The sequence below is a fragment of the Vipera berus genome (genome assembly GCF_964194415.1).
Source record: "Vipera berus genome assembly, chromosome: 1".
Classification (NCBI taxonomy): Eukaryota; Metazoa; Chordata; class Lepidosauria; order Squamata; family Viperidae; genus Vipera; species Vipera berus.
The window spans coordinates 35263041-35290716 of NC_138202.1; the positions used below are offsets into that span (position 1 = coordinate 35263041).

At 36.6% G+C, this 27676-nt stretch overlaps 1 protein-coding gene across 1 annotated transcript in view; it reads right to left on the reverse strand.

Moving 5' to 3' along the window:
• Positions 1–371: 371 nt before the first annotated feature.
• The window catches only part of TRAF3 (TNF receptor associated factor 3), a 103252-nt gene continuing 75947 nt past the window's right edge, over positions 372–27676 (reverse strand). The window contains exons 5-13 of the mRNA XM_081314464.1: positions 25852–25903; positions 22292–22396; positions 18674–18841; positions 16621–16701; positions 12809–12883; positions 9919–10011; positions 6408–6548; positions 3809–3983; positions 372–1629 (exon numbers count right to left, since the gene is read on the reverse strand). Of these exons, the coding sequence (XP_081170590.1) occupies positions 1058–1629; positions 3809–3983; positions 6408–6548; positions 9919–10011; positions 12809–12883; positions 16621–16701; positions 18674–18841; positions 22292–22396; positions 25852–25903 (1462 nt within the window). The 3' untranslated portion in view covers positions 372–1057. The remainder of the gene's footprint in view (positions 1630–3808; positions 3984–6407; positions 6549–9918; positions 10012–12808; positions 12884–16620; positions 16702–18673; positions 18842–22291; positions 22397–25851; positions 25904–27676) is intronic.

Here is a 27676-nt window from a genome sequence, read left to right on the forward strand (position 1 = left end):
TACGCCTCCTCTCAAACCCCAAAAATATGTTGCACATTTATGCTTTAGCAAAAAATATAATATAATATGTTTATATACACACATCTATTTTATAGAGCTTGGTCTGAGCGCATGAGGCAGAACTTTAAAAACATACAGGATTCCATTTAGAACTCCAAAGTTCAACAAATGCCCTATTTTAGGGTGAAAATTATAAATCTGATAATGATGCACAGCATCCATGAGTGATTTTTTTTCTTAATTTTGAAATAGTGTCATTAACTACGACATATATTGTAGGTTTACATTTCTAAAGAGAAATAACAGCAGTATTGATTAGTTTCTTTTCATATCACAAGTGATAACCTGCATTTGATCTTTTTTTTCTTCCAAGAAATATCAGTCTATCAACAGTTTTAAAATAAAATGTTTTCTGTAGCAATTAATAGAACTCTAAACAAAAATATGACTCTGATTTAGACATTTTCAAGAAGATCTAGACATTTTTGTCAAGGTCTTCTGACAAAGTAATTTTTAAAACAGAGACCAGATGAGGCCTTAAAAATAGACAATATACTGTATTTCAGACAACATTGCACTTAGATGTTCAAAGTAATAATATCTTTAACTGCAACAATACTTCATAATTTCTTCTTCTTTTTACTTAACATGCTGACAGTTTCTAGCTAACCCACATGTGAACTTTTATTTTCTAGTTAAAATGAAAGTAAAGTCTGATGTCGTATTCAGCATAAGATACTTTGTTTTTCCCCTCTCCCAAATTATTGTCAATAAATTACAAAAAGCTTTTCTGACAGTGATCTTTGTCTTCATGAGGGTTAAGTAACTTGCCAGAACTTGAAGTGTTCCTATTAGTTTAGAAAATACACCACAGTTATGGTTTCTTAATGGGTTGCTATGTTTGCCATTGGACCCTATGTAAGTTATACCTCCAAACTCTTCCTCTGTTAACATAAAGTGGTCCTCTCTGAGCTTTAAGGACCTCTCATTGAAGACAGATATAAAAAAGAGCCCCAAATGGAGTTGTCTTCTGTTGAATCTGCCTTTCTGCTATATGTCAGGGGTCTGGTAGATCCGAAGTATCCACTATGACTTTAATAAAAATAGTATCATCTTTAATATATGTTCCATTTTCTAGAACAGTTTGTGCAACAAAGACTGGGCAGCCAGATGCAATATTCATTTCCCCAGTGGGTTTCTTGAAACTACTGCTGTTGGGGTCTGGCTTGAACGCATCTCCTAAGTGGCGCCGAGAAGGTCCTTGATCCATCAACATAAGAGTGACCTTTTGCTTGAATGGCCAAGGAAGCAATGCATCATATTCTCCCCGCATTATAACAAAGAACAAAGACAAGTGCGTCCCTTTGCCCATCCCATCTCCATTGAGGTAAACCCTGGCACACATCTTATAGCCAAAGTATCCTGTATAAAATGGTTGGCTATATAAGGACAAAGTCTTCCCCATAACAGCCTCTTGCTTTCGACGTTTATAATCTCGAATTTTCCAGATTAATACTCCATTGTAACTTGCTGTTTCCAGGACTTGAAATCGTAGGTCCATGTCTGCCAGACGGATGTCATGAACACTTAGCATTTGATCATGTCTAGATAACTGTGATTCTAGAAGACCTAGAAAGAAAACAAGGTCTTTAGATTTTTAAAAATGTCAAACGGACAGTTTTCCCATTATGTTGCACTTCCTTCTTCATTTACACCCACTCTTTGTTTAGTAACGGAGTTTGTTCCAACGACTAGGTCTTTAAGCAATGTAATTTTTGCTGCAAAGATCACTGGTTGCTGCCATCTCTTTCAGATAAAGTTGTCTTGTACAGCTACACAAGTGTTAATTCTCACTGCAGTGGGCATTGTCAGACACACAAAATTTGGTCATCAATGAATGTATTGGTTGTAAAATTAATATTTTATTACCATCATATTTGTGAATGGTAGCTGATCAAGGTAGTTGTTTAACAATGAGTGAGTGGGTATATAATACTTGAGAATTCAGTGTGAAAAACACCCAAACCTGCAAAAGATGTTTCCATAGTATTAAAAATGTAAAAAGCTTAGGGTGAAATTAATGATCACATAAAAACAAGTCTTCAGAAATAATTTTCTGAAAAATTATTTTCTGCAAAATTACACAAAGAAAAGCCTTCTTTCCTGCAGTGTGACTAAGTATTGAATGTCCATTTATTTATACTCATCATTTCAATTTATTTAGCCACCCATGAAAAATGAATGATTCTGGGCAGCTAACAGCATTTAAAAACACCATATAAGCAGATACAAATTATACATATTGAACTGTAAGCTGCCCAGAGTCATTGACTGAGATGGCCATAGAAGTTGAATTAAATAAATAAGTAATCAGCAACTGAAGTAAAAAACCAAAACCATATAATCAATACCACCACATCACAGCCTCTGCAACACATTTGGATGGAATGGGGCAACTTGCTGCAAGTCAACTCACTACAGACAGCTCACTTTGACCAACTTGCCACAGCCAACTTGCCACAGGACAACTCAAGGGGGAAAAATTAACAATTCAATTATTATTTAATTATTTAAAATAAATTTAAAAATATTTTAATTTTTGTCATTCACATTTTGTTCTGTCCCTCCTTTTGCATCCATTCTTTAATGATTCTATTTCCACCATTTCTTTGATATTAGTCCTGCAGTGAGTTGTCCATGGCAAGTTGTCCCTGGCGAATTGTCATAGACCCCATCTGGATCTCCAAGATAAGTGACACAACTATGTCTTTATGGTCTTGTTTCAGGCCAGCAAGGGAGAGGCATATCTAATCTCTGGATAAAAGTTGCTCCAAAGGGTGAATGCAAGCTTGTGTGGTAGATGTGGGGGAAGATATGTGTGCAGTTATTTGCACACATACACAGAAACTGAAATCATTTTTCTGTGGTTTAAATGTTCTATTATTCTAGTTGAATTTTTTTTTAATATTAATGGGGGCTTTGATCTCTCTCAGAATTCTCCTCAGTAAATCAATTCTCCATGTGTACAAGAATCATTTTCCTCTCTTTAGAATGGGAGCTTATGACATTTCAATCACCAGCAGAAGCAACAAGAATCTTACCTAAACGTTTAAGCTCTGAATGACTATAGTAATGCTCTGTAATGAAGGAAGAGTAATTCAAGGTGCTTGAACAGATGGCAATCCTTTTATATGCTAATTTGTCTTTCAATTGACTAAACAGTATTGTGTGAGCCTGTTAGAAAGGTACATGTCATATTGCTAATTGGTGGCTTTATTGCTTCATTCAAATGAGGCAATGACCTTTTATTTTATCAGATCCCATTGTGCTGCTCAGAAGAAAGATTCCTCTGAACTAAACATGTATGATGTTAAGCCTTATAGTAGAGGTAACCTCAAGCTATAAATGGGGAATGGATCAAGCAAAATATAATTAAATAAGTTTTTCTACTTACTTTAGAAGGCAATTGCTATTCATTTTATGAATACATCCACACATATTTTATATACTGCATTTCAAGAAATGAAATTTCTTTGGAATTCTGAAAAGTTAAGCGCTATCAAAAGTTAAGCATTATCAACCATATGGCTCTTAGCAAACTATATATACTACTTTGCTCTGATGGGGATTGACAGGAGAATACCTCAATTGGTTTAGCAGCATACTCTAAAACAAACATTATGCAAATTAATCAAAGAATTAGGTTAAAGAAATAGAAAACTTGCAAGAAGTTACATGGAAGCAGCATTTCAGAATCTCTAATTTGTCAGAATCTGGCGTTACTTCACCATCTCATGTTCAAACTTACCTGTGTTTCTAGCTCCTTGCCCAGTACTTTTATCAATGCTTTCCAGTTCAGTCACCCTGTTCTGGAGGGACTCAACGCTACTCTTCATGCTGTCTGCTTCTTCCCAGTTCTGTCGGAAAGGTCGGATCTCTTTGTCTAGTTCTTTCAGCTTCTCAGCTTGACTATCTATTACCCGCTTTCAAAAAAAAAAAAATTGCATAAACATAGAACAACTCCAGGAAAATAACATACAGGGAACACTTAATACTGTACAAGAAAGTTACATATAATTATAAAGAATTTCAAATAAACCAAGCATAACTGCCTAGTTATACTATGGCACAGGTCGGCAACCCGCGGCTCCGGAGCCGCATGCAGCTCCCGGTCGCCCGGTGCGCGCGCACCTCTCCGAACGGGCGGAGGTGCACGCGCACCACTCCGAACGGGAGGAGGTGCGCGCGCACCACTCCGAACGGGAGGAGGTGCGCGCGCACCACTTCAAAGGTTTGGAGAGCTGCGCACGCACCTCTCGGAACAGGCGGAGGTGCGCGCGCACCACTCCGAATGGGAGGAGGTGCGTGCGCACCACTCCAAAGGTTTGGAGAGCTGCGCGCGCACCTCTCGGAACGGGCAGCGGCAGTACCCATTTGGAGACCTGCTGGTGCCAGTTCGGAAAGCTGCCGCGGCCCGTTTACAGAGCTACCGCCTTCAGTAGCTTTGTAAACGGGCCGCGGCAGCTTTCTAAACCGGCACCAGCGGGTCTCCACACGGGTGTTCGGGCGGAGGTGCGTGCGCACCTCTCCAAAGGTTTGGAGAGCTGCACGCGCACCTCTCGGAACGGGCAGCGGCGGGACCCATTTGGAGACCTGCTGGTGCCGGTTTGGAAAGCTGCCGTGGCCTGTTTACAGAGCTACCGCCTTTAGTAGCCCTGTAAATGGGCCGCGGCAGCTTTCTAAACCGGCACCAGCAGGTCTCCAAACAGGTGTTAGGGCGGAGATACGCGCGCACCTCTCCAAAGGTTTGGAGAGCTGCGCGCGCAGGTCTCCAAACGGGTACCGCCGCTGCCCATTCCGAGAGGTGTGCGCGCAGCTCTCCAAACCTTTGGAGAGGTGCGCGCACACCTCTGCCCGAACACCCGTTTGGAGACCTGCTGGTGTTCGGGCGGAGGTGCGGTTTGGAGACCTGCTGGTGCCAGTTTAGAAAGCTGCCGCGGCCCGCAGCAGCTTTCTAAACCGGCACCAGCAGGTCTCCAAACGGGTGTTCGGGCGGCAGTTTGGAGGTCCCGGGGGTGGCTCCGGCGGCGCCCGGGCTGAAGGCGGCGCCGCAACCCAGCGCCCGTCACCAGGGAGACCCGTCGCCGCTGGCGTGCAGGTGCGTCCACATAAAAAAAAGTGGAACCGCGCGCGTGTATCCACGCACGCGCATGCGCAAAAAACAATACATTTTGCACATGCGCAAAACATTTTGATTTATGCACATGCGCGTGCGTGGTTGCACGCGCGCGGCTCCCACTTTTTTTTATGTTTCATGGAACCGGTTCCCAGTGGCTCTTTTGCTTTTTCAGGTAGCCGACCCCTGTACTATGGTATTACTCACCCATCTAAAGGTAAAGGCAGGGTTTTTTTGTCATAGAACGCTCAGAACGGAGTTCCAGCACCTTTTCTGGATGGAACCTTGTAGGGTAGGCAAGGCGGGTTGTATGACATGTGTGAGTTCCGGCACCTTTTTCTTTTACAAAAAAGCACTGAGTAAAGGTAAAGGTTCCCCCCCACATGCGTGCTAGTTGTTTCCAAGTCTAGGGGCCGGTGCTCATCTCCGTTTCAAAGCCGAAGAGCCAGCGCTTGTCTGAGGACGTCTCCGTGTTTTGTTTTGTTTTTTATGTGGCGTCATTATGCCTTATCTGGATGTGCGAGCAAGCGAGCGAGCGAGCATGCGTGTGTGTATAAAAGCTTAAATCTCAGGCAGAAACAGTGAAATTTAAGGTTAATGGTATAGACAAAGAAATGTGATTTTCTCAATTTTCCACCCATTATTTCCTTCCATAATTATAACAGTTGAAAATTGAGTGAAATATCACATTTTCTCATATTTTTTTTAAAAAGATACAAAATTGCTGAACAAGACTTTATGCTCTAGAATATGTCCTCAACAGATTGCTGAATCACACACCATACCTAAATTGGGCAATTGCACTGCCTTTCAAAAAAAAACACATTTTAAAAAAGTTGCCTAGAATATATTTTCTTTAACAAAAAGAAGCAATTAGTTCTGAATTAATAAAATAGAGAGAGAGCTGTACCTATATTATTTTAACCCACTGGCTTTGGAAAAAGAAAGTCAATAACAATAATAATCAGCCTAACATACATACACTATGTGTGTAATTTACATTGATAAATGAATGCCGCTAGTTGAGGTAGAAAGGTGACTATCAAACACATTTGGATTTACAAATAATGATATATATTTTCACCATAAAAGCTGTACCTGTGTGTATTCATAAAACTTCATAAAGCCATGTTTTCTGAACACTTTATCTATTCAGAAAAAGCTTATTACTGGGGAAACCTAAGAAAACGGTTTCTGCATTTTTTAAATGGAAAACAAGCCAAAATCTTACCTGCAAGTGATGTATTTTGGTTTCATTACTTCGCAGCATTTCCTTCTGTCTCTCAATTTCTATTTCAAAACTACAAATTTGATTATGTAAAGTTTGTATGCTCTTGTTCTTTTCCAAGCTTTCATTCTGGAGCATGGCCACCTGGAAAAAAAACATCTACAATTATTCCTCCAAATGTGGAAAAGCTTCAGCTATCTCTCATGGTCAATGGATTACAAAAGAAGTAAGATGGTGATAATTGTGTCATCCTGCTTTGTCTCTTAAACAAAATAAACCTACTGGGGATTTGTTCTGTGGCCAGGAGTGAAGCTATTATATATGTAGTAATTAAGTGAAACTACAAATGATGAAAGCCAAAATCAGCCTGTAATATTTTTATGAATGAAATCACACAAAGGAAAAATGAAAGAGGGAAAGGCTTTGTTGATATTCCCTGAAAGTAATCAATCCATGCTTTTGTTTCCTTAAAATTCATAGCCAATTTTCTAGATTTTTGAACACTTTCATAAAAGACTACTAACTAATACATTTTATTCACAGTGTGTGTCACCCACGAAAACTTGCACATGGTTCATCAGTGTTTTTCCTTCCCCAAAAATATCTTGCACCTGGAATTCAGCCCTCATCTTGCCAAAAGCACATTCAATATATTTGAAACTGAGAGCAGCTAGAAAAAAATGTCCATGTAAAACACACCTTATTGCAAACTGCTAAGGATAAACATCTATGATCCACCCAACATGGCACTGACTATCAACAGTAAAAACACACCAAGATAGACAAACATCCATTTTTCTACCATCAGTAATTAAACTGTGTAAGATCAACTAACCCTTTTTTGTTTTAAAAAAAGAGAGGCTGCTCTCCCAACACCTTGCTCTGGAACCCGAACAGTATTTGCAGAATGTTGAACTATAAGAAACACAGAAACACAATGAAGATGTATGCCCAGGCATAGCAAAACTCTAAAAAGTCTATTTAGCTTACTTCCTACAGTTTCAGAGCCAGCCTCAGGCAGATTAGGTAACCTTCCATGGTGGTATCACGCAAGTAACATTCACCATTCCAGAAGTACTATTTTATATTCATATTAAGTTCCCCTGCTAATCTCAGCTCTATGAATAAGTGCTTATCCTAGAATTCTCTCATGGATTAACCCAGTATACCTGTTCATATATTCTTGTTGAAGATGACAAAGCAACAACACAATATCAAAGGCAATAAAATTTGCAAGAGATGAGATGATTCCTGACTATTTTAGAAAGGATGCTTATAAAGATATTCAGATTCTGCATTGGTACTTGTTACATGTAAGATGGTGCTGGAATCTGTAGCCTTTCAGATATTTTTTACTGATTACTGGACTGTATTGCCTTGGGCAGCTAGCCCTTCGAATCTAACAGATCCTCAAATATGCATACCATAACATAATAATCTGTATTATTTTTCATATTATGTCTATTTATTAAGACAACCCATATAACAGAATGTTTCAAGCTTCTCACATAACAATTTTCCCCCAAAACTGGTACTTTCCAGATGTTTTGACCAATTCTCATCAAAGACCATGCCACATGCAAATCACTTTGGAGTTGAAATCCAACATAACTAGATCAAAAGAAAGGTATTTTGAAAGAAATATTACATAAAGCTTTATTTAAAGATGAGAATCAGGATCAAATTTCACTTCAGATTATCAATATCAACACTTGAAAGCCAGTCTAATTTTCTTTTAACAAGGCACTAGCATCACACTTCTGAAAAAAAATAAGAATTGAATCAGTAACTTGTTTCTACCCCTAGAAAATGTTTTCCAACAAAAATGGCAAAGCCCACATTTCTGAAGAAACTATTGTTTAATTGCAATTTATATATGTCAAGTCCTAAGGCTGTTCTTTTGAGTCAGATTGAAAGGCAAAAGATGTTTCAGAATATGTATCTGCAACTCCTTAAACTAAGTACATTTTTCTAAGGATTGTGAAGGAACAGCTATGCACTAATGGGAAAAGATAAATCTGCTCTAAGCTACTGCAGATGGGTATGGCAAGGGCATCCTCACAAACTCCAAATCACATGCATGCCCTTTATTTGAGCAGTTGTGTTAGATGTCACTTCTACCTTTGAGCTGCCCTGGACAAAAAACATTCTTTTTATATATAAATTTTTTATATATTATATATTTTTATATATTTCCACTAGAACAACAACTGTACTTTGGTGAGGTAGCTGAGAACTTTGGCTATTTCCAGAAGAATTGTTAATGTTGCATACAGTAAAGATCTCTTATGCCATCACTCCATTTTGTCTTTTTTTCTTGGAACAAAGACAAACCATTTAATCAGAAATAGCACAACACTAAAAACATAGCATTTCTCTTGTTAGTTGGGGATAGGGATAGCGTAGAAAAGAAAATAATTCCAGTATCTGCAGTGATGCTCATTTCATCTCTCTGAAATGCTTTAAGGCATTGTGAGAACACACTCAAATGTTTCAGACATCTGCATGGGCACTAGTGATTTTGAGAAGTGCGCAAATAAACATTAAATTGATTTAGCTAACATCTTGAATACTTCAATTTAAATAGCAAATACTGACTTCTTCTGTTATTAGGGTGCAAGAAAGCTAGCATCATGACTGGTAGGTTTATTTCACATGTTATATAACATAGGAACACTGATAATGTGTGTATATGTGTGTGTGTGTGTGTGTGTATAGTATGGTATGGTATGGTATGGTATGGTATGGTATGGTATGGTATGGTATGGTATGGTATGGTATGGTATAGTATAGTATAGCATAGCATAGCATAGCATAGCATAGCATAGCATAGCATAGCATAGCATAGCATAGCATAGCATAGCATAGCATAGCATAGTATAGTATAGTATAGTATAGTATAGTATAGTGTATACAGTGTAATGTTAAAAATGTGTATCCCGGAGTGTACTATATTTATTATAATTCTTCTTTGGGGGGAGTAAAGGAGAAAGAACAAGAAGAAAAAGGACTAGAGTGAAACTATTATAGATAAGTTTAAGTATACAATTTCATGATCCATCAAATAGAATAAACCTTAACTTTGCAATAAAATATAGCAGAAATTAATTCTGTGAATAATGCATTATGATTCTATGAGCAATTAAAAAAAACAGAAATTTTCTGGCACAGCCTCTGTTAGAGATTGTTAATCAGTTGTAAATGATAAAAGTCTTCAGCTCTATTATTAAAAGTCCCCAACTCCTTTCTTTATGAGATGAACCCAATGGGAAATATTTTATGAGAAGTCTCCAGCTAAAAGCACAAAATGAATATGCCATTGATTCATGAAAAAAACTATTTCAATGTTTATTTTTAACTATGAGGCAGTTTAGTTTGGATTTGTTTTTAAAGTCATTTCATTGCCTTTGAAACTGAAGAGTACTTAGATAACCACTCCAAATTCCAGAATTTTACCTGTGCTCCATTAGTAAAATATATTGAATAGGAAAGATAATGTGAGCAGGAGATGTACCTTATTTTCTAGACAATTACTCCACTCTTTCAATAAGTCTACATGCTGCACTGCTGAGGTGGCTTCATGTGCTTTAACTTGCTGGTTTGTTCCCTGTGACAAAGAATATATTTTAGCCAGCTTCATTTCTTAGCAAACCTACACTAAAGTATAGTATTGGCCCATCTACAATTGAACAATATTATATATTAACCCACTGATGCATTTTCAAACATATTACTGGAGACCTATTTACTGGAGTACAGATAAAAACACAGATTCAACTTTGCAATAATTAGTGATGCACCAAAAATTCTTCTTGAAAATTTAAAAACGTAACAACTACATTATCATTATTTCAAATCACATTTCAGAATCTTCATCTAACTGAAGGTTACGTAGTAATTTTTTTAACAGTAAAATGTTCCACAAATGCTATTCTATAGCAAATAATTATCTCAAAAAGTGGCAAAAACCCAGACTTTCTATCATGTTGCCAATATTTCTTTAAAGAATTATGACCATCCAGTCATTCTCAGTTAAACCATCTCTTCCTTACATTGTTTTACTATGCAAATGTTAAGTTCCCTTATCCTTACAGTAAAACTTCCCTGGGGAAGCATCCTATACTAAAACCAAATAATGGGTGCTGGGCAATCTTCCATCTTTACACATGGTCATATGGAAATGGGTAGGGTTTTACCCTAGTAAAACTGGAGTTATCCATTTAAGATAATTTACAAGAGATTCAGTCAGACAAACAAAATGTTTTACAAAGCCACTATTATATGATATGACAGACATCAATGTAAAGGGAGTCTAGACAAATTCATAGTTAATAAAGTCATCAATGACAATTATATACCACCTTCTGTGGAAGAAAAGGAAAATATGATTTTTCCTGAAAAAAATCTAGTTGGTTATGTAGTGATAAGAGGACAAGACTACTGGCTCTGAGATGTCTTTATGATTTTAAAGTTCAGTGGCAACACAGCTGACTTTCACCAATTTCAAAAACTGAAGAATAATCAGTTTTTGAGATTGGTGAAGGTCAGCTGCGCTGCCAGAGATCACCAGCAGATCTGAAACCTATAAGTTTGGAGGGAGGGACACATCTTACAAGAAGGCAGTGACAAATTCTATCACTACTGTTGTTACGAAAACTACATGGATATGTCCATGAAGTCATAAAAAATGTGTTTTAACTCAATTACCTTCTTTCCCTGACAGAATAATAGAAATGACAGGAGATGGACATCATTAACAGTGTGGTTTTAAGGGCAATAGTTGTAGCAGTCATTTTCTTAGTTATATTAAAGTTCCACAGGAACAAACTTGGTAGATTGGATTAAAATTTCTAGGTTACCAAAATGCTTTTATACAGAGACAAGCAGTTTCAGCTGAATAGACTGAAATGAAAACAGTCAGACCCAGTTCAAATACCCCCAGAAATAGTAGCACTGCCTGCTTTAATAAAATAAAATTCCCTACTCTAAAGAATGTTCAGAACACTTTAGTGCTGTTAGACACAATATAGCTCAGCATCTTCTATAATTAAATAAGAAATTATAATATACAGTACTTAAGGAAAAGACTGTATTTGCCATCTTTTTCTGTCATACTTTTAGTATACATGTCATTTTGATAAAGAATTATGGTGTAGAATGTTGCAAATGTATCCTTATAAATTTCACTATGTACATTGTGTTTAATATATTCAAACTCTATGTAAACACATATATATTCAAACATACAACATAAAAATAAAGAAGGAACATGAAACAATGCTAACATGACAGACTATTTCTTCTTAGAGCAATTGTGTTATATGCAAACCACTTAATGTTTTGATTTTATCACTCAGTGCCATTTGGTGTCTAGAGCCTTTTAGAAGAAAATAGTTTATTTCTCTTGTTACTTCTTACTGATCTTATAGCATCGCTACATGGAAATATAGTCCAATTTTAAACAGTGAGAATGATAGCTCTATAAGGAACTTGGATTACACTACCCTTCCTTCCCAAAATATTGAAAAGTGTTAAACTATGGAGGACAAAGGATTTTGTGGATTCAACATTAGATTTTAAAAGTGGCAGTTAATATTCAAATAAATAAAGTTAAACCACAAGTCACACGTCTGCAAGGTAGATTAAAAATAAAAAAAGACATGCAAGGATTTTATTTCAGTGAGCTACTCTTTACCCCATCCTTTTTAATATAACTCTCTTGTTGGAATTTAACACTGATATCAAATAAGTAATTTTATTATAATTCTAGAAAAACATGTACTGCACAAATTTAAAATACATACATAGCATAGCCTTGCTAAAAAAAGAACCCATCTTCTACTATACTAATTTGTTTTTACCGATTTAATTTTTATTGTCAAAAGTTAGACACAAGTCTGTTCACACTTACAATATTATTACCAGATTTGTACTGGGATAATATATTTAGTTTTCTTGAACACAATCCACTAAACTCTGAATCTATATGGAATACATATCTAAGCGAAATTCACAACAGCGGAAGTTACAGAGGTTTTTAGCCTGTTATGGATCTGATCCCTCTCAAACAGGAAGAATTGAAATGTTTCTTTTCTAAAGAAAAAAAATGTATTGCTGAAACAGCTGAAATAATTACAGTCTGCTTTCTTGAATTCAAAAATGTGTCTTGCATATTCTAAATTTGATATTCAAAACTCTTTAAACTATTTAAATTTCTAAAGTATGAAAAAAGAAAAGAAAAAGGACATTACTGTAAATCCAATATGAAGCTTTTAATCACTCAAGCAACTGGATGCATTCTCTCTTCATGGATAACAAGAGACATCAAGTCCAGTCCAGAGAGTTATTAATAATATTTTCTTATTGCAGACTTTCATCAAGTATATAAATCATTATATACTGACCTGAAAAGTGCAGCCATAACGCTTAAAACTACAGGTACTTGGGGCATTAATACATTCTGACAAATGTGCATTCAACTGTAATAGGAAAAAAATGTGAGTTTTTTTGGGGGGATGGAAAATGTATGCATAATAAGATTAAAAATATATAGGGGATGCAATATAAGTTTGCATTGTGGTTGATTTGTTTTAGTTTGTTTTAAAACCATGTGTTCATATTACCTCCAGTTGTACTTGAGAGTATACACATACACATGTAATCACAGGAACATTCCAGTAGAATATACAAATTGACACATTTACAGTGAAACCTAATCAAATAATCATTTCAGCTAATTTCAAAAGGATTTCAGTGTGTTTTTATCAAAAAGCCAATTTTTCAAGAGGTACATTAAATAACCTTGTGGGCCAATCATTCCAGATAAAGGTTTCACTGTATATAATGCACATCCTTCCCCATCAGGCTGCCTCCCAAATTTTTAATTCGAAACAAATTTTCATGCAAAATTCCAGTGATAAGAAAATAGAACATTTTGACAGAGACTTTAAACAAATATTGCATGAAACAAACATATACATTTGTAAATTAAAATTTATATTTACTAAAACAGCACATGGAAATAAAAGTTGCTTAAGTAACCACATGTTGTTTCACACTGTTTATATATATATAAATTATCCTAATAGCTAAGAGCAGTGGAGAATAAAAGTAGATATAAGATAGGAAAAAGTCAGATAGTAAACAAAGGAATGGTCTTTATTATTCCACAAAAAGCTTTTGGATCCTCTAAAGCAGGGGTGCCAAACGGTTACATCATACAGAGGCTGCGCCCACCCCAGCTCTGGCAATGCAAAAAAAGTCATGATATGTTGCAACACATCACGTGACATGGTGAGTTTGACACCCGTGCACTAAAGCATCACTGAATACCGACTACACTGAAATCTTGGCTGCCTCATACAATGTCAGTGATCTCAAACATCCCTTGTTCCTCAACCCTCTGCTTGCAACTAATAGAGATCTGACTCAGGATCATGGAGTCTGTAATATCTCCACAGCTCAGCTTCCTGTTTATGGCATATAATAGATGCACAAGAAAAAACAGTTTTAGATTCACTCTATAGCATCAGAGTAAGAATAACTGCAGGTAACATGGGATATGCTATTTTTGTAAAGATTAAGAATTTTTTTAAGATGCTATAGAAATTGGGGGGGGGGAATCCAAGAAACACAACTTGCTAATTTTTAAATAAAGAACAACAGCCAATCCATACTTCTTAAGAAGCAATTCTTTAAAATTGAACAATATCATCCTAGAGAAAAATCTAAGTGTAAAGAGAATGGCACAAATTCATTTTCCTGAACAAAAATCTAGGAATTATTTTTCCTTCCAGATCTCACAATTTTGCTTGGTCAATTTCATAGAATGAAAGCCATCTCCACTTTTTATGCAATCATACCCCCTGTACTACTCTTATTTTTTGGCCGGAGTTTTCATATTAGTGGGAGAGTTTCGAAACAGTGGAAAAGATTACTATTTCACTGTTGGCAAATCAGGTGACTTAAGCAATAAGTTAGAGCCATATAAATTAGCTATTCTGCTATTTCAGAAAATTCTAGATAAACTTTCTTTATAATTTAAACTCAATAAAGTTCTCCCACAAAAGTATAACCTCAGCTATGATATTGGTTCATAAGCTTTATTCAACTGTAATGATTTTTCTGAATTTATTAAATAATCTAGACATTACTTGCTCATTACAAAACCTGACCAACCGGTTATAGGGGTTTCCAACCTTGGCTGGCTGAAGAATTTTGGGAGTTGAAGCCCATAAGCCTATTTCTGAAAAAAATCTATTTCCCAGTCAATACTGAAACCACCAAATCTTATTAACTTTAGTGTAAATACTAAGAATTGTGGAATGTTTATTCTACACATAGTTCAAATACATCTTCTGAATAGTTCCCTCCCTGCTTCAAACCTGTTTCCATTGGGTCGGTAGACCTCTAATAAATGTTCTATCAAAAGAAGACATCCATATTAATCTCAGACCAATAAATACCAATAAACCCATCATACCATCATAATTTTTTTCTGATTAGCATCAATGAATATGATTATAGTTATATACACTGAAGGTGAAGCATCACATTACTTCAATCAGTAATGCAAGACATCACCATTCACTTGAACTGCAAAGAAAAATTGCTTGGCAGGGTATGGAATGCTAAATAATCTACCCAAATTTCTCCTCTAGCACTTTTTTTTAAACCCAGGACAGTTTTGGAGTTCATTTGGAAAAGAAATTTGGGAATAAAATGACTAAAAAGGACTGGAGAAGTATTGCCAAGGAATGATTAATATATCTCCTGCACTGATTTTTGCTCAGACAGACCAAAACAAACAAACAATTTCATTTCAGATAGAATTTTTATCCTGTATGACCGAGTCCTCTTTATTGCAGGATGTAGGTATTTCGGCTAGATATTACATTATATTACATGTATATTACTTTAGCTTCCAGTACAAATAGCTTCTCAAATCAAAGAGACTATTGGAAGAAATAAATACAAATTTGTATGTTACTTTCTTAGAAATATTGTGCCCTCATGTTTTATTGATTAATGTGAGTTATAAGGAAAAGACCACAGATTATGAACTGAGTTGCTCATGTCAGCTTAACAATCTAATGGCTCTAAACTTACCAAGCAATTACACAATTCCTAAAATCTCCTATACTACCTATTCATTAGAAAGAACAAACAGGTTTTTCTGATACCTGTGATAATTAAGAGTTTTAATGCAGCATATATTGTGTTTTCCCCAAAATAAGCCCTAGCTTGATTTTTATGTGTGTGCCTAATATAAGCCCTAACCCCAAAATAAGCCCATTAAGACCCTGCCCACTCTGTCCCCATCTGGTTGTACGAGATGGGGCAAGGTGCACATGTAAAAATCAAGCTAGGGCTGGAGTGAGTGAGTGTGTGTGTGGGGGGGAATCAAGCTGCTCCATGCACCCCGCACCCGCTTACCTCAGGACCACTGCAGCCAGGCCTCCCACACCCCAACACCTGTGGCACTGTTGTTTGCGGCCACTCGTAGCTGGTTGCATGTTGCGCTGGTGCCACTGCTTGCAGCAGGCCATGTGATGTATTGTGCTACGAGCGCCAATACCAGCACAATGTGCCACACATTGTTCTGCCATGAGCAGCGGCACTGGCACCAGGGACTAGGTGGCCTCCTGTCGTAAGTGGTGACATCGGTATGATGCGCCACATGGCCTCCTGCTGCAAGTGGCACCAGCGCAGCCTGCTGCGAGCAACCGCAGAAGTCAGGTGGCGGTGCGGCAGGTTTGGGGTGTGGGAGGCCTGTTTGCAGTGGTCCTGAGGTAAGCGGGTAAGACATCCTCCAAAAATAAGACCTAATGCCTCTTTTGGAGGCAAAAAATTATATATTTTTTGGGGAAAAGTTATTTATTTTGGGGAAAACACAGTAATAAGGGAAAATTATTTATTTTGGGGAAAACACAGTAATAAGGGTAAAGGGAAAAAATTGCTGCAAGCATTGCAAATTTTTGTTTACTTATTTATTTAAGAAAACAGCAGCATTATATTCTGGGAGTTTAGAAATACCTTTAAAGTTAAAGGTAACAGAAAGACTGTTTCCCTTGTTTTTCAAATGTATTAGAGCTGCTTCTGGCAAATTTCTTACATACTATTTTAACAAAAAACATTCTGCAGCAACTAATATAATACTAATATAATACAGCATGTTATCTGATTTTATAAACAGCTCTGCAATATGATTTTTTACCTCTTTTCTGAGGAGTGCTGAAACACTGCACTGATGAGGACATGTAACCATAACACAAGGACAGTCTGCATCTTCATGTTTCTAAGAAAACAATAGGAAAAATCATGTCACATACTTATACATTCATAATCACTTATACTGGACAAAAAAATAAAATGGCAAAGAAGTTATTTCTTAAAATAAATAACATGAATTTATAACCTGTCAATATAATTTATTTTTATGACTGAAATATCTGCCTTTTAGAGATGCACAAAATGTTTCTTCCTCCAACCTCCCATTTCAAGTGTTCCAAGTTTGAACAAAATGTACATTATCTTGAGTTCTATTACCTGGAGGTAAATGTGCACGAATGATCTTATGCTGACATAATTTTTTAATAATGCATTTTGCTTGTTAGTTGTGCAACAAAGGGGGTGTGTGCATACACACACGTGATATATATACATATCACTTTTTAATGTGTATGTGCACATCTATATGTTGTAAACACAACACTTGATTGAAGCACAGTGATGTTAAATTTTTATAGAACAAAAATGAAGCGGGTACCCAATAATAATTCATTAAAATAATCTATTCCTAACAACTGTCTGACCCAGCCAGGCTTCTCTAGATTTTACAGGGTCTTGGTCACTGCTGTTAATATGCCCATCAATTGCATAATGAAATGAATGCAAAATATTGATGCTGATGATGGACCTCTGTGAGGTTCCTCAACAAACCGAAGATCGAATGAGTCTCTGTGGAGAACCCTAGAAATGATTCGACTGATCCTACAGCAGACAGTTTTAAAACACTGGATCATTTTTTTGCAACTTTGCCATCCTACTTATTTCTGCAGCACTGTGATAAAAAGAAAATAGCAAGGCTATTTTCTATTGCTTCATTCAAAGCTTGAAACATTTCATATTTGGCTCCAAGCTTTTTTTCAATAGGATGTAGGCAGCACAGAATGTTTTAAGCAGGGTTTTGTTTCCAAGCTTGAAGTAAAACACAACTAGGCCAATTTTTCATATTTGAGAATTTAAATATAAAATTTAGACTTTTGAAGGCTACAGGCATGTATTTTGTCCCACCAAAACCCCAAAATCTGCAAAGAAATCTCTAAAGAAACATGGTTTTAATACTGCTGCTATGGTAATCAAAGTCACAACTAGCAGATGCAATCAGGTATCAGGTTGATAAAAGTTGCGCTTTTCAACATACAATGTGTTATTCTAAATTAATTTTTAAAAAATCAGTAATCAGTGCCAAAGATACTAGTCTCTAGAAGAGTTATTATTCATTGAATTGAAAATCCTCAATATAACTGTGATTTCTTACTTTGCAGAACATGTAGAAGTTTAGAAATATCTGAATTATCAAAAGCAGAAAAATATAAAAGCTTATTTGTATAACTTTCATTCCATCCCCCAGTCCTGTACAGCTTCCTTCCTCCCTTTTCATTTTGAAGCCTTGGAATTTGGTTTCCTCTATTTGTCTGACAACTCTCTCTCACCCATGTAAAATGATTTGGAAAAAATGGTATAACTTTCTGTTATTTTCCCCAAATATAGCCATTGACCACTTCTTATTAGATCCAACAGAATGAAAGATTTAAGAAATCTGAATTCCAAAATGTTCCAATTGAACCTCATATGTTGCAGCATCATTTCTTAGGGCATATGCTTCCCAGTTTATAAACTATTTAGAAGACTTTCAAATTACAGCCTCTGGACCCTATACTTGGAAAGATTGCCTTCCAAATCATGGTTATCTATTTGAAATAATCACATAAAAAATATTCCTCCACTTTTCAATCAAGGCAATAAAAGTGACCTTAAGAGACTTCAGCCTTTTGGACTTTCTCCATTCAATCCCATTTACTAGGCTGCTAATTGTAATGAGTGAGAAACAATGGAGAAAAGGGTGCATTGTTATTATATTAAGCGTGTGCATATGGCATTGAATGAGCTGTCTGTCTTAAAGGCTCCCAGATTCTTCAAAAGACCTTGTTCACCATAGATACTTTCCTGAAAAGTTGTTTTGCTTTCTAAGAAGACATACTTACTTGTATCATAATGATTGGTACTTGGCTTTTACAGTATTTACATGTTGTTTCCCGATAGTTACAGTTTTTTTCTATATGATCTGGTAAATCTTTTCTCAGTATTTTTTCTTTACAATCAGTACGAGGACATGGAAGTTCTTCAAAGAGACAGTCATTTCTTAGATGTGTCTGAAACCAACAAGCACCAGGTCACCAATACGCCAAGGGTAATAGATTTAGTTTATTTATCAATTTAAAGATAATGAATCTTGTTAACTTTATTTAGTGGTCACAAGAAATTCAAAATATTCTTCCCCCTTGTTTTTTCTTTGGCATAAAGTATAAGTTAATATTACATTAACAGTTGAGAAAAAACACAAAAACCTGGTTGCCAATAAATTTGCTACCCAGAAGTTGGAAACATCTGACTTCTTGCAGCAGTAGTGCTAAAACATGATATAGGTAGTCCTTGACTTACAACAGTTCATTTAGTGACCTGTTACAACAGCACTGGAAAAAGCGACTTATGTGTGTTGTTCACGCTTACAACCGTTGCAGCATCCCCAAAGTCATATGATCAAAATTCAGTCACTTGGCAACTGATTCATATTTATGATAGTTGCAGTGTTCCATGATCATGTGATCATCTTTTGTGACCTTCAGACAAGCAAAGTCAATGGGGAAGCCAGATTCACTTAACAACCATATTACTAACTTAACAACTGCAGTGATTCACTTAAATGTGGCAAGAAAGGTTGTAAAATGAGGTAAAAGTCTCTTTAAAAGTGTCTCACTTAGCAACAGAAATGTTGGGCTCAATTGTGTGGTTGTAAGTTAAGGACTATTGTATTAACTTCAAAACACAAACAGGTACCTACCAAAGTTTATTAGGTTGGAGTACTTAAGAATTTAGTATCCAACAATAGTAAATTTCTCTGTGTTTTCATATTTTTAGTTGCCAGTCTATTATTTTTAATATGTGATCATGTAGTTAAATTAGATAACATTTTATAAATACTACCTGCTACTCAAAGTTTCAGTTTTCTTTGGCTTGGTGGATTCAAATAGAGAGGTCAGAATTTGCACATATTTATTAATAAGTCTATTCTATGAATTGTTGTACTATCTGCACACACACAAAAAAACCCAACAAAAACTTGTGCATTACATTCATGTACTTCAAAACATACTTTATTTTAAAACACGAATATCTAAATGTTTTTGACTGAGCTTTTGGAACAACATTTGGAGAAATGCAAAATCTGACTCTGTATTTCTCATCTTCATAGTAACCTTCAAGTGCAGATTAAGTACCTTTGTTTAGTTGGAAGCCAATGTGTACCACATGCAGTTGTATATAACAACAACAACAATAAAGCTGCTGCAAGAAGATTGCACAGACTGATTACAAGCAGCGGCATGACAAAGTAACAACAATGGTGCATTGGAAGATCTGCAAGAAATATCATTTGCCTGTAAGCAAGAACTGGTGGGACCATAAAATAGAGAAAGTCATAGAAAATGACAAAGTTAAACTGCTCTGGGACTTCAGAATTCAAACAGACAAGCACCTGCAATATAATACCCTGGACTTAACAATTGTCAATAAGAAAGACAAAAAACTCTGGATAGTGGACATGGCAGTGCCTGGAGACAGCAGAATAAACGAGAAAGAACTGGAGAAGATAACAAAATACAAAGATCTACTGCTTCTGGAGGCAGGATGTTCCACTGGTTAATTGTTCTGTCAGGAAGTTTCTCCTTAGTTCTAGGTTGCTTCTCTCCTTGATTAGTTTCCATCCATTGTTTCTTGTCCTGCCTTCAGACACTTTGGAGAATAGCTTGACTCCCTCTTCTTTTTGGCAGCCCCTGAGATAGTGGAACACTGCTATCATGTCCCCCCTCGTCCTTCTTTTCATCAAACTAGACATACCCAATTCCAGCAACCGTTCCCTATATGTTTTAGCCTCCAGTCCCCTAATCATCTTTGTTGTTCTTCTCTGTACTCTTTCTAGAGTCTCAACATCTTTTTTACATCGTGGTGACCAAAACTGGATGCAGCATTCCAAGTGTGGCCTTACCAAGGCATTGTAAAGTGGTATTAACACTTCACGTGATCTTGATTCTATCCCTCTGTTAATGCAGCCTAGCACTGTGTTGGCTTTTTTTGGCATCTGCAGCACACTAGGACTCCAAGATCCCTCTCACAGTTAACTACTATTGAGCAAGGTACCACCTGTACAATATCTGTACATTTAGTTTTTCCTGCCTAAATGTAGAACCTTACTTTTTTCACCATTGAATCTCATTTTGTTAGATAGCACCCAGTGTTCAAGTCTGTCAAGATTCTTCTGTATCTTAAGCCTGTCTTCTGGAGTGTTGGCTATTCCTGCCAGCTTGGTGTCATCTGCAAATTTGATGAGTTCTCCATCTATCCCCTCATCCAAATCGTTGATGAAGATGTTGAAGAGCACTGGGCCTAGAACAGAGCCCTGGGGCACCCCCATTACACACTTCCTTCCACCTACATGCAGTTCCATTGAGGACCACACACTGAGTACAGCTGGTCAGCCAGCTATAAATCCATCTGGTGGTGATGCTGTCTAACCCACATTTTTCTATCTTATCAAGTAGTAGGTTGTGGTCTACTTTATCAAATGCCTTACTGAAGTCCAAGTAAATTATATCCACAGCATTCCTCTGGTCCACTAATTTTGTCACTTGGTCAAAGAATGCAATAAGATTTGTCTGGCATGATCTGTTTTTGACAAACCCATGTTGGCTTTTAGTAATGACTTTGTTTGCCTCTAGGTGTTCGCTGATTTGTTGTTTGATTATCTTTTCCAGAATTCCAGAATATGAGAAGGCTTTCTCCAGTATTCTTATATGAATAGATATCCTGTACACATATGATATTTGAGCAACTTTCTGAGGGCTTATCTGAATTGTTTGAATGGTGACTACTCTATTACTGCATGCTGGAATTTACTATAGTTTGGAGCAATAGGCCTGCTACCAGCATTGTTAAAAAAGTAGCATTGGTCCTTAAGAACTATACAAGTCGATCTGCCATTTTGCACAATAAGCCTTTAAAAAGATACTGAACAAATATATCTCCCTAGCTATACTGTATAAAGTTTACAAACCTTGGTCTAGAGCAGGGGTGTCAAACTCAATTTCATTGAGGGCCGCATCAGCATTGCAGTTGCCCTCCGGGGGCCGGGTGGGTATGGCCTGGGTGGGTGTGGCCTACTGGGTGGGCGTGGCTAGAGTGCGTATGGCATCAAGGGTGCCTATGGGGGCCTGGGCAGGAGTGGGACAGATCTGAGGGTCTCTGGCAGAAGGAGGGTCTCTGGGCCAGGGCCAAGGCAGTGGGGGCCGTTCCCTCACTGTTTCCAAGATGGCTTTGCGGGCCGCATGAAACCACTTCGCGGGCCGGATCCGGCCCCCGGGCCTTGTGTTTGACATGTCTGGTCTAGAGACTTAGCCTACTTCATACATTACAATTTTGATGTGGGTTTTTTGTTAAAACAATGTGTAACTTAGGTTCAGTTAACACCACAAATCATATAATCTAGCATTCAGTGATGAAAGGAGAGGAAGAGACAAAAACATATTGGAAGGTTTTCAACTACTTACCAGCAACTGTCCCAAGGTCAGTTGATCTCGACAACCTTTATTTTCATTTCTGCAGAAAATCTGAAGGGCTAGAAGCTCCCTCCGACAGCAATTATCTTTAAATATCTAGAATTAACAGACATTTAATAGAGTTTTAATTACAATAATGATATAAAAGTTTATCATTTTGGCACTAACCAGCTTGATGCAAATAGCTACATTCTGATAAATGGCTCAATAAACTTCTCTTAGACAATTAAAATATATAAACCTACATTCACATGAAATCTGGTAAAACTATTTCAGAACTTTTTTTATGAATAAGAAATTTTGACGGCAACTGCTACAAACGGACAATACAAGAACGTCTTCACTTTTCTTTGCACAGTAAGATGTATTCGTGCAAAGTCTGAATTAGTTTGAAAAAAAAGATTTGTATAGACTACACTGTACTATAGAGTACACAGTATTTGTCCTGATCAATTTTTTTTCAATTGGCAGTATCTTAAAGTACAAGAAATTATACATAAGAACAGTCCTTCATTTTATAGTAAAAGGAGGAAGATGGGCAGTTCCTAAATATGGTAAATAAATACATTAAATAAAAAATGTTGAGCTATACTACTAATAATAATAAAGTTGGAAGGGACCTTGAAGGTCATCTAGTCCAACCCCCTGCTCAGTCAGGAAACCCTATACCATTTCATACAAATGGCTGTCCAGTCTCTTCTTAAAAACTTCCAGTGTTGGAGCATTCATCACTTCTGGAGGCAGGTTGTTCCACTGATTAATTGTTCTAAATTTCTCCTTAGTTCTAAGGTGCTTCTCTCTTTCATTAGTTTCTATCTGTTTTCTTATCCTGCCTTCAGGTGCTTGGAGAATAGCTTGACTCCCTCTTTTATGTGGAAGCCCCTGAGATATGTGAACACTGCTATCATGTCATCCCTTGTCCTTCTCTTCATTAAACTAGACATACCTAATTCCAGCAACTGTTCCTTATGTTTTAGCCACCAGTTCCCTAAGCATCTCTGTTGCTCTTCTTTGTACTCTTGCTAGAGTCTCAACATCTTTTTTACATCATGGTGACCAAAATTGGATGCAGTATTCCATGTGTGGCCTTACCAAGGCTTTGTAAAGTGGTATTAACACTTCATATGTTCTTGATTCTGTCCCTCTATTAATGTAGCCTAGCTCTGTGTTGGCTTTTCTGGCAGCTGCAGCACAATTTTTGAACCAGTCCAAAAAGTGAGAAAATGAACGAACACCCCATTTTAGCCATAAAAAACTGCAATTACATTTTTTCACATTACATTTAACATTTATTGATACAGATTGGTCTTTAAACAAAAAAAATGCAATCCAAGGAAATCTTTAGTAACCATTAGGGCTATCTGTGTACTTCCAACTTTCATTAATACCAAATATAGTAGAGAACCATAATTCAATAGAAATTTGAAATATCACCTATTCTCTCCTACCTGCTTGTTGTGTGACAAAAGTAACACATCCTTCAACTCTAGGATTAACTGATAGACCATAACACTATTTATATAGCTATAGATTGATTTTGAATGGTTCCAACAGTTCTCTTGGTTCACAGCTGCAAAGTATACAGCTGAGGAAAATTATATTTGCCAGGACTGATTAGAACACATATGGACACAAAACCTATAAGGTGAGTTTAAACTATACAAAAGCAGACTGTATGTCAATGCTTACTGTTTTTAAAGTAGATTCTATGAGGCAATAAAAACATCTATAAAGAGTAATAAAGATCTGTCACAAATGACTAAGGAGCAGAGAAATGAGTAAGATAACAAGACTTTGCACTAAACTAAAGGTCCCCAACCCCCGGTCCGTGGACTAGTAGTGGGCCGCTGCATGCCAGCAACCGGTCCAAACAAACAAGCTCCATCTGTGGAATGCAGGCAGCACACAAAACCATGCACTTTCTGGTCTGTGGAAAAGCCTTTCTCCACGGAACCGGTCCCTGGTGCCCAAAAGGTTGGGGACCTCTGCACTAAACAATTTTCTACATGATGAATGCTACACAACCAGCTCAATTTGAGGTCCAGATAAAAAAGTATATAAAGGAAGAGATCAAGCAGGTAAAATCAGAATTAATATCATAGAAGAGCAGTTCAGGCAGTGAAGTAGTATCTAATTTCTAAAGCACCCAAATATTTTGTTATACAGTAGTAGAACATTAACATTTGCACTTGCTTTTTCAGCAAAAAACATGGGTTAAATGATATTTACTTTCAGTTGCCAGAATTTGATTTTAACTTTTCTTTAAAATGAAAAAGAGCACACTTTCTAGCAGTGCAAAATGTCATCTCTACTCAGTGGACCCTCCAATCACCTTCTGAATATCAGCTGGAGGATATTACAGGAAATGTATAATACTTTTGAGTTTGTCAATGAGTTTTCTGATAGTATTTGTATGGCCAATATTGCAAAGAGCAAACTGAACTATAGCCGCCCCAATCTATTATCCTCCAAATGTGGTACGTGTGCAACTGCCAGGATTCCCAAGACTGCAGTTTCTTCAGGCTATATATGCAGTACAACTAAAGGAACCAAACTGGGCAAGGATAATGGACTTTATATGCTTCCACATTTTAAGTTCTTCAATATTTTCCCATTCATGTGTGCATGCCATGTATATTACCATAATGCAAAGCAGCTTCCTTATGGAAGAGCAGGCAAACATATATCTATTTCTGGTGGCCCTAGTGTTAAATGTTTTTTCCCCCTTCTGTCTCTGGGGATTCAACATTTATCTTTGGCTACCTGCATGTGCGTGTATATATGAACTTCTCTTCATGGACATTGTCAGAGAAAATGTTTGTATTTGCAGATGTAGACAATTGTGCACCAATGTTATAAAAGACCTCAAAAAAGGAACTTATGATTGGATTTGAAGTTCCAACTCCTGCACCCCCCAATCATGTGACTGCATTTTTGGAACCCAGCAACCAGCCAGCATTTATGGCCATTTGCAGCATTTCATGGTCACATGACCATGAATTACTAAGTTTTTCTTCCTGGAAACCAGCATTTACTTTGACTTTCTGGGGAAAAATGCCTCATAGTGAACATTGGGGTTTGCTTAATGCCCACCACAGAAAAGGTTGTAAAACTGGGTGCGGTTACAAGGAGACCCACTTTATGTCCATTACAACTTAACAACCAAAATTGCAGACTCAATTATGATCAAGACTACCTGTATTTGTTCAAAAAGAAGTCTATAATTCACCTTGTTATTATTCATTTGTGTAAATCATTGTAAAAATAAAATGGCACGTGCTATTTCCAGCCCACTGAATGAGTGAAACTTTAGGAAAAGCCATAGGGGGAAAAACCAAAAGAATTCAACAAGATCTCTTCATTCAAAAACTGTATTAATAAAAATTCTATAGTACGAAATGCAGAGATTCATTTATATAGCACAAAACCTTTTCTAATTTGAGCTATACAGTTAAATGGATTTTCAAAGTATAACCAAAGCAAAATATTGTTATGCTAGTAATGGTAACAGCAACAACGCAAAATTGCAAGATTATGGGGGGAAATTATACCTTATCCTTCACTATTGTATCTTGACATGCTGTACATTTTGGACTTGTGGAACTAGAAGAGAAAAAAAACCTTGATTTTAGATTATAAATTGTTTGTAGAGATATAATTGCCGATAGAGAGGAAGACAAATCAGAATATGGAAGTAAGAAATTATGTAGAGATGAGTGCATTAATATTAACAAAATCAGGTGTGTACATTGACAGAGAGACCAAGGAAAGAGACACAGAACAAAGACAGACTAGACTGGAGCCATATTACTGTTAATGTAGATTTTGATTTATGCAATTCAGGATAAATTTTTATAAACACAACTGCTTCATTGTTCTAGGGTGCCTACACATAAATCACAGGTTTTCTTTGTGACCCTTATGGGAGCCCCTAGGCTTAGGTATACCTTTCTTGGCATCTGCCAGGGTACCTGTTCCACCATTTTTCTACATTTTTTGTTTAGAAGTAAATAAATAGGAAGCAAAACATCAATCTCAAATACAATCTGTATTTGCAGCAATATCTTTGGGTCCCAGAGAGGTCTATTTTATTCTTGGAAAATAAAAATGTAGTGTTTTAGCTGAAGTATGCCATTGGTCTGAAAAGAAAGAGAATTAAGCTGAGGTGGTAGTTATCAATAGAAGAGATTAGAAGAAGTGATAAGAAAACAACTTCACTAGTTTGCCTTCTGTTACATAAGATTTTTTTATGATTGTCATGACCATTTTTTTAACAGAACCCCTGAAATCCACTCAAAATTCCAAATCTGCCCAACAGCTGAAAGGGATGAGAGACCCTGACTTGATCTTACACTACAAATGGTTTGGAAAAAATATAACATTTCATACTTATTAGACAGTGCATTCACAAGTTCAAGGCCAAATTCTTTCATAGTGTGTGGACAACCAAGGTTTTGCTGTGGCATTTGTTTAAAATAGAGCAATAATTGTTACAATACTATACTGAATTGTTTGTCCAGCATTTGAATGCCAGCTACCATCATTACAGTTCTTGACCATTTTAATCAAATTGAAACCTTATATTTTAAAAGCAACAGTTCTGCACTGGCTGTAATTTTTTTCTGTATTGTTTGTTCCTCTGGTACAAATACAATGCTACAAACTACATTCTGCAGCAGACTAAATAGCAGAAAGGTGTCATCATTTTCTAGTCCGTGCTGAATCTACTCAAGTGGAATGTCTGTTCTCTTTAACTGCTCTGTCATAGAGATTACTAAGCAGTAGTCATCACTGAAAAATCATTGGTAGTTCTTGTATTTATATCCTCAAATGACCCGAAGAAGTACTAAAGCTTCACAGCTCCATTACTGAATGCCAATATATAAACGAGAAACCGGGGGGGGGGGAACTACGCACAATTCTGAAAATCATCATTATGACACATCTTTCATTTATTTTAATAGTTGTAAAAAGAAAAAAAATACAATCATTGAAAATAATATTTTTAAAAGCCACTATATGTAAACCAACAATGCAGGGGAATGCTAAGTACTAAAATGCCATAAACCCTTTTGTTCTTTATATATTTAAATTTACTTTTATTTATTATTTCCTGACAGAAAATATTTTGGTAATATACCAATGCTAAACATTTTATATCAGAAAATGATCAGATAGAAAGTTGTAATACACAATCACTTTTATCAGGAAAAGTCGGTAAGATGCATTTCTGATACCTGCATATTAAGGATGTATCAAGGAGGATCTAAAGGTATCTAAAAACCTGCAATGAACCTAACAGCAGCAGTTTGTAATTAGAAACTACCTAGAACAATAATTCAACTAGAGCCACTATAAAATCTTCGTTTTGTTCTA